Below are 13,741 nucleotides of genomic sequence, written 5' to 3'. Positions count from 1 at the left end.
TAATGTACACAGGCTACATTTGAAGGAAGGAAGCTGGAAGGGACGAGTGAGGAGGCCCCTGCATGACCCAGGCAGGAAGGACTCAAGAGGTACAGTAGCAATGAAGAGGGAAGCCACGCTTGTGCCCAGCCCTATGGAAGTAGAATTCCAATCACTCTGCAACCGAGGGGCAGCTTGCAGACATGAGGATTGAAGGAGAAGCAGCTAAAAGTTGCACCAAAGAATTACCTATTTTTGAGGGATAGGAAGCCTGGTGTCATTGGCAGAACTGGGGACGACAGGGGAAAAAGCTGATCTGGCAGAAACATGGCAAGTACCATTTAGGATGAGTTGTGATTGAAGTCCCAGGAGTATTTCCAGAAGGCAGTCAGAAATACGGATCAGAGGCTGGGAGCGGTGGCTCACACCTGTAATCCCAGCACTTTGGGATACCAAGATAGGATAATCACTTGAGTCCAGGAGTTCAAGACCAGCCTAGGCAACATAGTGAGACTTCATCTCTACAAAAAACAAACAAAATTAACCAGGCGTGGTGGTGCACGCCTGTAGTCCTAGCCATTCCGGAGGATCCCTTGAGCCTGAGAGGTGGAGGTTGCAGTGAGTTGAGATTGTACCACTACACTCCAGCCTGGACAACAGAGCAAGATCCTGTCCGAGGCAAGAAAAATGAGAAAAGAAAAGAAATATGTATCAGAGCTCAGGAACAAAGCTCAGCCTGGAGGAGCCAATCTTATAAACACGAGGCTTTGAATAATAGCACCACTCAGGATTTCCAAGACAGAGGAAAGAGAGCAAGGAAGGATGCTGACACCAACCTTGGTGAGTAGCTGCTTACAGTGAAAGCTACTCAAAAAGAGACTGAGGAGGTAGCAGAGGAAGATATAGGAGGAGAATCAGGGATTCAGTGAAAGGACAGAGCTTCAGAAAACATGGCGAGGTCAGAGTGTTGGTCAAACTCTGCAGAGCAGTGAAGGACTGCGCGGGCTGCGGAAAAGCTGTTGGATGTGGGAAAGGTCACCTTCAGAAGAGTCGTTTGTTGGCTTTGCAGAACTGTAGGGAAGAGGCATCCAGAGTGTAGTAGGTTGAAGGGTCAATGGAGTGGGAAATAGCACAAAAGGAAACTTTTCTTTCCAGAAAGAAAGAACTTAGATTACAGATGGGGCCGCAGATGGGAATTTGTGCAGCATTTCCAAGCTGCTTTGAAATCCTGTTGGTGGCGGCTGCCGTTTCCCCGAGAGTTACTGTTGTTTAGCGTTGTGTTAGACTGTTCCTCCCAGGCAGCTCTTGTGACTGAGTTTCGATTGATTCCATTTCTACAGGGCTCCATTAGCATCTTGAATTTATTGATTTTTTTTTTTTCTTAGAGCTGGAAGAGACTTTTAGCAATCAACTACTTCAACCTCTTCATTTTACAGATGAGAAAAGTGAGACCAAGACATGCAGTGTTTTTCCAAGGTCACAGGCAGCACTGCTGGTAGAGACAGAGCTAAAATCTAGGACTCCAGGCTGCTATATCCACACTGATACCCACAGCTCTCAGCCCCACTCGTGGGTCTTCGAGTTAGCATGATGTCAGGAAATAGACATGGCTGCAGTAAAACAGACTTGGATTCAGATTTTACCACTTCTAGCTCCGAAGCCTTAAGCAAGATACGTCCTCTTAGTCTGTATCTATCAATAGACAATACTACTGTCATTTAATTCCTAATGAACATGTTAGTCAAGACTTTTTGGGCTGCAACAGAAAGGAAGTTTCTCAGCTCCCATAACAAAAAGCCCAGGAGCTGGATCCAGTGCTTAAGGAAAATCATTTAGAATCCCCAGCCATCTTGGCTTACTTTCTTCCAGGTTGAGTTTATTCTCAGGAGGTTCTTCTTGGTGATGGGAAAGTTGGACACCAGTTGCCCCAGGCTTAGATTCTATCAGCCGGCATCCCCAATGGAAAAAAGAGCTTCTCTTTTCTAATAGCTCAGCAAGCATTCTGGAACTAACTCTCATTGGACAATCTCAGGCCCATCCCTGGACCGCTAACTGTGCCCACAAAGTTGGAATATGCTCATTGGTGGGGTCAGCACTACTTAACCCTGTGGACTGATATGGAGGAGAGGTAGCCCCACCAAGGAAAGGCTTGGGACTGTTTCTGGAAGAAGAAGGAAAGAATGATGGCCATGCAGGAACAACAGTGGCCTAAGGCAGAGCCCAGCACATCGTCTGGCACACTGCAGGCATTCAATTAAATTGTTTCTCCTTCTCTTCTCATCCTGTCCCTTCCCATTTCCTCCCTAGGCCACCCCATGGTCCCTTCCTCAGTGACAGAGCTCAATGACTGTCATTGTCACTCTTCCATCCTTGTCTGTTTCCTCACCAAAAAGGACCACAACCTGTTACTTGTTGCTACATTTTTGAACCTGGTTTGCCATTTTCAGTCCTCTCAAATAGGGCTCTGTTTTGAGGTACCAATTTTTTGCCATTTTTCTTTACTATTTTCCTGATTACAGTTCACTAATAGACAAAATGGCTCATCTCAGCTAGCTGACGTGGTTTTTACTTACTCTGGGTGCTGGCTGCCCTAACCTCCCTTTGCTCAAACTGTTTTCAGCACCATCCAAGACTGGGGATGCTGAGATGGGCATGAAGCCTCTTTCAGCTGGGGCGAGGTAGTGGGGCATGACATTTAGGAAAATACTAGGCTTCAGTTTTGCCAAGGCGCTGTTGCCACACTGGAAAACAGGTCTATAATCGAAATGATAAAGAGACACAGAGTAGGAAGAGGCTGCTAATTAAACCGATTATCCTTGTCATGGTACAAGGGAATCAGTCCCACACATTCCAGCTTGGGAAAATAGCAGGCTCCTTCCAAAGTTTGAACATATTTGCTTTGATGATGACAAGGACACTGTCTCACTGGTGCGAGGCCATATAAACAAACGGTCGGGGAAAGAAGGAATATTGGAGATTTTTTTCTTTTTGTAAAAATCTGCCTTTCCCACATTCTTGCTAAGTTTTTAGAATAGAGAGAATATCTCCAGAATAGGCAAGCCCGTCTCAACAATCTTCCACTGCCCCCACATTAAAAAAAAAAAAAAGCAAAAAAAAAAAAAACCTAACTTTGGAAATAGGTCTTCTTATTATGCAGTTATAATTTTTGAATTGGAAGGAACCCATTAGCATCACATCAAGTGACGGCTTGGACAGGGACCTTTAAGAACCCCTAACATCCATCAGTTTCCCCTGGGCATTACCCTCCCACAAAGAAAACCCTGCCCTGATGTTGCAAAATATTTCTTCAAACAAGGCCCACCTGCCAGCCCAATTGCTGCACCAAGCCCCTGCATATACAAATGCTGGAGCCGCCACTCAAGGTCCCTTTTACAACAAGCCCTCTTGGCTGGGATTTTGGTGTCAGAACTGTGACTCCAGAAGCGAGTGCTGAGCTGGTGACTGGCTCACACAGATCCGGACCCAACATGCTGCTGGCTTGCGGTGAACCCTTGAGGCACACCCTTCTCAGGGGCTGTTTCTTCCCCTCATGGAAGTCTTTGCAGCTGCAAATTATTTTTATTTTTAATTTAAATAGTGATGGGGAAGGAAAGTGAAAATAGGGAAAGGCACTCACCAAAGCCACACGGGGGTGAGCTGGGGTAGGGCTGGACACACCCAGGTGCAAGACTCACAGGACTGGTCTGGGGATCTGGGGTTCTACAATGGGTCCTAAATCACCCACTGAGCTCTAAAAATCTGTCTTTTGTGTGCCAGTCTCACAATTTTTGCCATGCCTGTGAGCCTCATGTGCTCATTCTTCCATAATACTTTAAGTTGTCTTGAAGTTGGCTCCCTTATATGTAAGAAAACTTATACACGACATAACAGGAAAGCCAGTATCACTTGCCATATTGCATATAACCTGAAAATAGAGTTCTAGCTGGATTCTACTGCACGAGGAGGTTCCAAGCCTCACACCTGTTCTCATTCTTTAAAAGGCAGATTTGTAAGTTTTGGATAGATGTTAAAGACACATGAGCACCGAACTGGTACTTCCTCATTGACAAAATCAGAAGAATGTATAGAGGACTGAAAGGATCTTTTTTTTTTTCCATTGATTCAATGTTATTAAATCCCAAGTTCATGTACCACTTAAAATCATTTCATGTAACATTGGTGTTAAGGGCCCCTCACTTGGGGAAATGCTGGAATGTCCTCAAAGCAAGTCTGTTTCCTCCTCTGGAAATGAGGAGGTTGGACCAGTGGCCTCTGAAGGGTCCTTCCCAGTGTCAGAATAAAAGAGTAGGTATTCAGGGAAGTCCCCTGAACTGCCATCAGGGACCCATGGAGTGAATCAGGAAGCTTCCTGGCTGGGCTTTTAGATGGTTGTGGACTCCCCTGGGTAACTCCAACCAACTTTAGGGCCATGAAGATGCGAACAACACTAATGTACCCAGGAAAGATTGAAACCCAATCTGCCCCACTAGACAGCAGCCCTGGCTCTCACCTCCTGCTTCATCTCTTCATTTCCATAGGCAGGAGGGAAGCACTACCACCCAACCTGTGCCAGGTGTGTACGCTGCCACCAGATGTTCACTGAAGGAGAGGAGATGTACCTCACAGGTAAGCAAACCTGACCCTCTGTCAGGCCTTCCGATCTGCTCATGACTGGAAAGGAGATGCAGTCTCCTTCAGGTTCAGTGTTATCTTGGCTTTTGGCTCGTCCTCAGAATTGCAATTAATTGGCCCCTCTCTGGGTGGATCGGGAAGGTTGCCGGTGTGGCTAATACGAAGTGACATGTAATCTGCCTTCCGTCTCTGTGCACCTCCACCCGCTGCCCAGCTGGCCTGCTTTCCTGGCAGTGCTCTGAGCAGACTCTCCTGGCTCTGCCTGGGGGTGGAAAGCTGAGCTGCACAGGGCCAAGGGATCAGAGAACCTCAGAGGGATGCCTGGGTTGCGAAGTGTCTATAGCATCACAGCCTCTACTCCACCTCCTTCTCCCCACATCTCACAGCATCATGCCAGGCTGCTGCTCGGGGCTTCCCAGGGACTCTTAGAATGCACAGAGGAATGAGGAGTGTCAGTCGTCCCCACAAAGCTAACCAGAGCTGCTTTCTCTCTGCTGCTTCCCAGCCCTCTTACCCCAGGATTCTTACAACAGTCTCCTAATTAGTCTCCAGATTCTGCTCAGCCCTCTACCCTCCGCCCAGGCCACCATCCCAGGGCATCATGTGCTCTTGGCACTGCCCTGCTCTTTGGGGCCCCTCCCTGTCTGTCTGCCTATTTAGCTACAAACACTTCAGCCTAGCATTTAAAATCTTGCCGAGGTCCCAGGCTTCCTTTGTAGCCTTGAACATACCCGACACCTAAGCTGCCAAAGCCAACTTTTGATGGTTTATTCATCCACTCAGCGACTGTTCCTTGAGCCCTGCCATGTGCAGGCTCTGTGCCAGCATCCGTGGTGAGGCTCACCCAGCCCTACAGTCCCCTGAAGGAGATGGGCATTAATCCATAATCACACAAATAAACGTCAGCCATGATAAGTGTTATGGAGGAGAGAAGTGTGGGGCTTTGAGAGCACGTAACGGGGTAGGAGGAGTATCCAGGAGGGCTCCCTGAAGAAGGGCCAGGAGCAGAGATCCAGACCATGAGCGGGTGTTAAGTGGTATTGTAGTTCATTGGGGCTGTTATAACCTGAGCAGACTGAGATACAGACAGGGCAGCTTATAAGCAGAAATCTATTTCTCACAGTTCTGGAAGCTGGGAAGTCCATGACCAAGGGTCCAATAGATTTGGTGTCTGATATGGGCCCACTTTCTCAGAGATGGCACCTTCTCTCTGTGTCCGCACATGATGGAAGGGAAAAGGCAGCCCTCTGGGGCCTCTTTTATAAAAAAGGGCACTGATCCCATGACCTAATCACCTCCCGAAAAGCCCCACCTCCTAAGACTATCAGCTTGGGGGTTAGAATTTTGGCATATGGATGTGGGGGACACACAAACATCCAGACTGTAGCAACTGAACAAAACGCAGAATAGGATGCACCAAACTGAGAGGACAGAGCTTGCAAGACTCTGAGGTGGGTGAAGAAATGGCGAGTGCATGAGGGCGAGCAGAGCTTGTGTGGCTGGGGTGCGGATGCAGGTGAGATGCAGCTGGGAGGCGAGCAGGGTGGATGGACTGGGCCTTGTGGCAAGACTTTGTTTGGCCTTGAAATGAACTCATGGCTCTTTCCCTTGTCTTCCTGTGCCCTTCTTTGGAAATCCTGTCATTTGAGACCCAGTTCAGTCACTACATGCTTCATAGACACCCAAGATTCCCCCAACCCCACCCACAATTTAACACAGTCCCCTCTCCCCACATCCCCACAGCCCTCTGTCTGCCCCAGTCCCCTCCAGCTTGTATGAGAGTTGTTGGCCTCCTCCCTAAGGTCCTGTGCTCCTGGCACTGGTCCCCCAGCCCTGACACTGGCCCATGCGTACTCCCCCCACAGGTGAATGTCATTGGTGGAGTCACTGTGATTGGATAGCCATCTTGAGAAGGAATTAGAGCCCTTCCTCCAAGTAGATCTAAGGCCAGGGCAGCAGTTACAGGGAGTGTGTCAGTATCAGCTTGTCCTAGCCACAATGCCCACAGCCATGAGTTCCCTCAAGATGCAATGAGTCCCCTTGTGCCTACAGCCGAGTTCCTCAGCCTCAGCACTGGTGACACTGTGGGCTGTCCTGTGCATTGTAGGGTATTTGGTGGCATCCTTGGTCTCTACCCACTAGATGCCAATCATGTGCTTCTTCCCACTGACAAATCAAAAATGTGTCAGATATTGCCACATGTCCCCAGGGGGTCAAAATCATCCTCAGTGGAGAACCACTCGCCTAGAGCTACCCAACAGAAACTTGTGCCATCTGCTAAGAATCCTGGAGCAGGAATTCCTGTTAGGTTAAACAAAGTGAGCATTTCTAAGATGCTGTCTACTTACTTATATGAACTGATGCTGGAGGAGTAAGGATCCCAGAGTCACTCGAAACTGTAAAGTGCCAACCCTCATTGCAGAGATGGGGAAAATAGACCCAGAGAAAGGAAGAGACTTGTGTGAGAATGGGAGCATGTAGGGGCAGAGCAGGGCCTGGCCTTGCAGTTCCCTTCAGGGCTCTTTCCATTTTACCCCTGGGACCCAGGCCCTACCTGATACTCAGGTCCCTGCCCCTTACTGTGCACACCAATCCTTCGTTACCTGGGTTCTTGAGTGATTCCTACTGCAGGACCCAGTGTTACGAGGCTCAGCAACCTGCACCATACCTTCATCCTGACCGCCATGGGAACCTGGAGTTTGCACTCGGCTTGAAAATTTGTTGCACAATATTCCTCTCCTCCTTCCCTGGTGAACACACCTCCTAGTGTTGAAACTGCCCTCCCATTCTCATCCCTACCTGGATATCACTAGAGTAAACCACATCTTTGCCTCTCTGCCTGAATTCCTAATCTTAATCTTTCCCTGTTTGGTGATTTGACCCAGAGTGCCTCAGCGGAGATGCTGGCTCCACTGATTACTAAGCTTTTGACCTTGGGCAAGTCTCTTAACTCTCTGAACCTTGGCTGCCTAATGTGTAAAATGGACCAAGAACAGTTGCTATGAGAGATAGGTGTGGTAATTTCCTGATACATGGGAAGCTCCCTGTTCATTCATTCATTTAGCAAATATCTATTGAGTGTCTACTGCATCCCTGCTGCTGTTCTCACAACTGAAGGTGTGGCAGTGAGCAAATCAGTCAAAGGCCCTGCCCTCATGGAGCTCACAGCCTCACAGGTTAGTGCCTTCACTCTTCCAGCTTCCCACAGATGCTGAAAGAGTTGAGCAAGGAAGTAAAGTGCACAGCTTTGCGATCCTGAGAGAGAATGCACCATTAAACCTACAGCGGAAATGCCTCCAAGGGTGGGAGATATTCTTAGTAATGAAGACGGGCCTGTCACCCTCTCATTAATTATCCCCATCCCTCTCCTCCGGGCTCCTGGGAGAGTGGGAGTAATTGCAGGGACTTCAAGGACCTGCCTCAAAGGATGCTAAGTGATCCTAGAATGAGGGGGACCAGGCCAAGCAGTGCTAGAGTCAAGCTGACTTGGGCTGTGGGTGTCTTGTGGGGGTTCTGCTACCGCTGAGATCTGGGCCTTGGACACCCTCACCAAGTGGGGACACCAGGATTCAATATGATATACCCCAGAAGTGGCAAGAAAACCCTGCTCCTGGGTAGCTCAGGAGTGTAAAGAAATGGCTGAGAGCCAGGACTCCTGGGTTCAAGCGTCAGCAATTCCACTAATAGGCTGTGGCCTTGAGAAGTGACTTCCTTCTCTGGGTCTCTTCCTTCACCTGTAAAATGAGGATAGCATCACTGTCTTTCACTGATCCACTCAAACTGGGGGCCACGCTGTGTGCCAGGCTCTCTGCTACATGCTGGGCATTCAGAGATGAGTGAGGCAAGCATGCTTGCTGCCCTGGTGGAGTTTACTCTCCAGAAAGAGAAACCAACAGTGCCAAATAGAAGTGTAAACATTCAATGACAAGATGTGACAAGTGCTGCATAGAGAAAGTTTGGAACAATGGGCATGTGTTATAAAGCCCCTGCTCTAGTCTGGGAAGCCAGGGAAGGTACCCCTATAAAGGGATATTTCAAGCCAAGACCTTGAAAATGAGTAGGAGGTGGGAGGCTGAAAAGGGCAGGAAGATTGAGAAGGCAGCGAGAACAGCGAGTGCAAAGGCCCTCCCTGGGTGGGTGGAAGCAGTACAAGGTAGAGAACCTGAGGCAGGCCCACTTACCTGGCACCATATGCCACAAGACCCTCATGAACATTAGGGGTGAGAGTGAAAGTGAAGGCACTGGGGACTCCATAAAGCGACTTATATAAGAGAGGGAGCGTGTTGGGATGCCTGCAAAGCTTACAAACCCAGCCTTGTCAGTTCTGGAGCTGGACACAGCATGGTACTGGCAAATGGTCCTTGGGAGATTCTTTGGGTGAATTTGTTTGTGTTTTAATTGCTATGTGATGGCTTTCTGATGGGCTCTAATTGGGAGAAGTCTGACGTCTGTCTGGAGGAGAACTTCTGGGGCCCCAGGAGACAAGAGCAAGTTTTATTTGTTTTAAGTTCTGTTGTGTATTCAGTCTTTTAACTGTGTTTGTAAAGATGCCAAATATCTAATCTGTTTGTTATCCAAACCCTTCATTTGGGCTTCATCAGGAAATTAGGTCACTCATTTTGTGCAGCAAAATAATGGCCAAAATGCTGCAGGTTCAGGGCAAAACTTATAGTGAAATCCCAGAGGTTGCAGTTACTGGATCAGTGAGAGTTTTTTAAAATCCCAAATGTGGTTCACGAGACAAATTTTGTTCTTGTTCTAAATGTGCCTGTACCCAGGAAAAGGGAGAAAATAGACTCTTCTCCCCTTCTGTCTACACCAAATACCCCCCTGTTCTAAGACCTGAGACAATAACCCTGGAACTATGCAAGTTCAGCTGCACATTTTTAAACAATTCTCTGTTATCATTTGTGTATTTAACTAAAACCCACAAGGCAGGAAATCATTTATAAAATACTGGACAAACCCTGCTCTGCTAAAGGAAAGTATTATAACAAATTGTAGGTCTCACCAATAATAATGATAATATTAATAATAAAATATTAATAATAATAAAATGCCATCATTTTATTATTGTTAATAATATAATTATTATTTGTTGGTATTTGTTGAGCATTTACTATGTACCAAGTATTGTACTAAGAGTTTCAAACACAGTATCCCATTTTATCCTCACAACAACCCTGTCAGCTAAAAACTATTAATGTCCTCATTTTAGAGGATGAGAATGAAAGTTTAAAGAGCATACGCCACTTGGCCAAGGTGGGCCTGTCTTGCTAGGGTTCTTGGAGGCAATTTTCTTTTATCTATTACCAGAATTCTTAAACTGGTTCATGGTCAGCCTTTTGAATTCTATGAATCTTCTGAAATTGCTTGGAGGCAATTTTCTTATATCTATCACCAGAATTCTTAAACTGCTTCATGGTCAGCCTTTTGAACTCTGTAAGTCTTCTGAAATTGCTTACTAAATTTTGCATGCTAGGTGTGTTTCTCTAGGGAGAGAGTCCATAGCTTTCATCAGATTTTCAGAGGTGTCCATGGGCCAAAATAAAGTGAAGAGCCTTGGTTCTGTGTTAACACAAATCCGAAACAGAATCTCGAAGACTTGTTTTGATAATTACAACAAACCCTTCTCTTGTGTAACTGAATCTATTTCAGATTACTATTTTTCATTATTATTATTTTTAGCTCAGGGGATATAAGGTTCTGGTTTCAGGAGCTGTGTATTTCTGGCACGGCTGGGATGTAACTCAGAAAAGGTGCACTTAGCTAAGAGATGTTCAAGTGAGGGCCTCCCGTTGTGATGGGTTGTGGAACGCCAGCCCTCAGTCATCATCTACGCATTTCATGAAACCACCCTCTAAAAGGCACTATTGTAGTATTGGTTGCTATAATTTCGTAGTTTAGCATTATTACTTTAAATTGGATTTCTCTACTGACAGCTTAGATTGTAGGAGTTATGCTTAAAAACTTTAAATCTTATGTTTCCCCAATCCTGCTACCTAATTTTAGATTCTTCAGACATATTCTGTTACTGTACTAAATTGATACTTCCTAAAGTCTGACTCTACTAAGCATATTTCATTTTAAATACAGTATATTTTAATTTTTGATGAGCTGCCTTTTTTTCCTAGATTTTAAGGGTTACCAAGCATCTTGAATCATATAGAAAGTGTTACAGTATAGTAGCTAAAGGTTTGTATTTCTAAAGTTTGTTTCCAGCTTCTCCTCTCTCAGGTCACCACAAACTCATGCCAATGTGGCCATTTTCTCGCCTATCACATGTCACATCGACTTCAGCAGTCAATTTGTCCATGTTGGTCAGAATTAGGTCCAGAGCAGCAATTTCCCGGCTTACTTCCTCCATTTTCTGAGAAACAAAATTGCCTGCTGGGCAAGTCAAGAACTTGTCAGATATTCAGCTTTTAGCTCGATGAGACGTTTTATTAGTCTAGACTTTTCAGGTGACAGAAACCTAGCTCAAGCTATGTTAGGCAAAAGAAGATTGATCGGCTCACAAGACTGAGAAGCATCTAGGAGCAGCACAGCTGGGTGGAGGGGCCCATGAGCACCATCAGGTTGTTCTTCTCCCTTTTTCTTTTCATGTTTGGTCCCATGCTCTCCTGCCCAGACTGGCTGCCTCCATGCAGCGGGCCAGAGGGCCTGGCCAGCCACCATCAGCACAGAGAGGCAGCATGTCCCGATAGGCTTAGCAGAGAAATTCCAGAGGGTCTGAGGACCTGTTGCCCACACCCAGGCCAGGGTGGGGAGACAGAGATGGACAAGCAGGTTAGAATCCAAGCTCCTTAACCCCCAACTTCCCATCTGTAAAGAGGGATGAGGCTAGGCTCCATCTCACAAGGCTGCTGTGAAGATTAAATGAACTAATGAATGCATGGTAAAGACTCAGCCCAGGGCCTAGCACTGCTGGTTCCGCCAGTCTGAGCTCCTGATAACCAGCCAGTTATATAGAAATGGCCATTTCCATGATGCAATGCACTAGTAAGTGCTTGCTGTTGTCAATATTATCATCATTTTTAAGAATATTTAGCATAAGGTGCAGCCTATGTACTCAATAAATGGCAGTTATTATTTTTTATATTTAAGCACTATTGTTGTAAAGTGTGTGACACAAGGTCTGGCATCGACACTCCATAAATATTAGTTATAATAGTAACAATAGGAATAATAAGAATACTTAGGGCCTGGCACATACTAAGCACTCAATATACTTTAATTACTGACCCAACTGTTATTATCAGCACCTATGATTTCTTGTGAAATACAAGGCACCTCGGAATTGCCATTCTCCTCATCCTGCCCGATATTCTCCATGGTAACTAAGCACTTTTCTCCCTCCAGCCTCTTTATTAAGCTTCGGGCCCACTTCATCATGTCAGCTCCAGGCAAACTGGTCTTTCCCACTTCTCCTGAGGTGCCCTTGTCCCTGGGCACAAGCCCAACCTCCCAGGAGGGTGTGCTGGCAACGAAGCCAGGCTTCTGTTCAGTGACTCCACCTGCATGGCCAGCCTGCCATGTGTTGCAACCCCCTCGCTCGCCCAGGCCCCAGCTTCCTGCTCCCCTCAAGTCTCCCTTTTACTGCTCTCCCCTTCCCCAAACTAGATCCTGGCACACAGATTATTTTTGTAGGTAGAAGAGAGGAGACAATAATAACAACAATAACCAACACTTATATAGTCGCTGACATAGGCGGACACTGTTCTAAGTGCTGTGCATGGATTAACTCATTAATCCTCAAACCAAACCTATGAGGCAGATACTGTTGTCATCCCTGTTTTATAAATAGGGAAACCAAGGCACAGAGAGGCAACTGACTTGCTCTAGACGATGCAGCTAGTAAGTGATGTAGCCAGGATTGGAACCCCTTAAGAATATTACATGAAATTATGCATAGAGTGCCTGATACCAGTAAAGATTTACTAACGCCCGAGATTATAATGATCACATTGTTGTTATTACAGGGCAGATTCAACAGCATTGTTCACTCCTCTCTCCTGCCGAGTTTGGCACTTTCAGTAACAAAGGAGCACCAGAGTGCCTTGGTCTACAGAAGCAGTGCACCTGCTGGGAGGAGAGGAGTGGGAAATTTTTTATGTTAATGTAAAATTCTCATAACATAAAATTAACCATTCTAAAGTGTACAATTCCGTAGCTTTTAGTGCATTCACAATGTTGTACAACCACCATCTCTATCTAGTTCCAAATCATTTTCATCACTTCAAAAGGAATCTTCATACATGCCATTAAGAAGTCACTTCCCATTCCCCTCTCCCCCAACCCCTGGCAATCACCAATCTGTTTTCTGTCTCTATGGATTTATCAATTTTGTATGGCTCATACAGATGGAACCATACAATATATGTTCTTTTGTGACTGACTTCTTGCCCTGAGAATAATGTTTTCTAGGTTCATCCGTATCGTAGCATGTATCAGTAGGTCATTCCTTTTACGGCTGAACAATATTCCGTTTTTGGATCTACCACATTTGTTTATGTGGATGAAGGTGCTTTTCAATTTTTTATTTCCATAGGTAATCAGGGAATAGGTGGTGTTTGGAAGCTCTTTAGTGATGTTTTGTGAGATTTTAGTGCACCCATCACCTAAGCAGGACACAATGCACCCCATTTGTAGTCTTTTATCCCTCACCTCTTTCCCAACCTTACCCCTGAGTCCCCAAAGTCCATTGTGTCATTCTTATGCCTTTGCATCCTCATAGCTTAGCTCTCACTTGTGAATGAGAACATACAATATTTGGTTTTCCGTTCCTGAGTTACTTCACTTAGAATAATGGCCTCCAATTTTATCCAGGTTGCTGTGAATGCCATTATTTTGTTCCTTTTATGGCTGAGTAGTATTCCATCATATATATATATATATCACATATATATATATATCACAGTTTCTTTATCTACTCATTGATTGATGGGCATTTGAGTTGGTTTATGTGCATGGAGATTTTAAAGGAGCAATTCCAAGGTTCCTCCCAGTCTATTGCCACAAAGATAGTGCTGCTGTCATAAAGGCAGAGGTCTGAGAAACCTCATCCTGCTATGGTGAAAAAAAATCCAGAGGCCGGGCATGGTGGCTCACACCTGTAATCCCAGCACTT

General features: G+C 45.9%; 1 protein-coding gene across 1 annotated transcript in view; it reads left to right on the top strand.

Annotated features, from left to right (window-relative positions):
* ABLIM3 (actin binding LIM protein family, member 3) overlaps positions 1-13,741 on the top strand; it is a 119,359-nt gene that overhangs the window by 72,069 nt on the left and 33,549 nt on the right. The window contains exon 8 of the mRNA XM_011985391.1: positions 4,518-4,605. Within this exon, the coding sequence (XP_011840781.1) occupies positions 4,518-4,605 (88 nt within the window). The remainder of the gene's footprint in view (positions 1-4,517; positions 4,606-13,741) is intronic.

The sequence above is a fragment of the Mandrillus leucophaeus genome, unplaced genomic scaffold (assembly GCF_000951045.1).
Source record: "Mandrillus leucophaeus isolate KB7577 unplaced genomic scaffold, Mleu.le_1.0 Scaffold282, whole genome shotgun sequence".
NCBI classification, from domain to species: domain Eukaryota; kingdom Metazoa; phylum Chordata; class Mammalia; order Primates; family Cercopithecidae; genus Mandrillus; species Mandrillus leucophaeus.
Note: the sequence above shows the minus strand (reverse complement) of the source record. Positions and strands in the feature narration are given on the sequence as shown.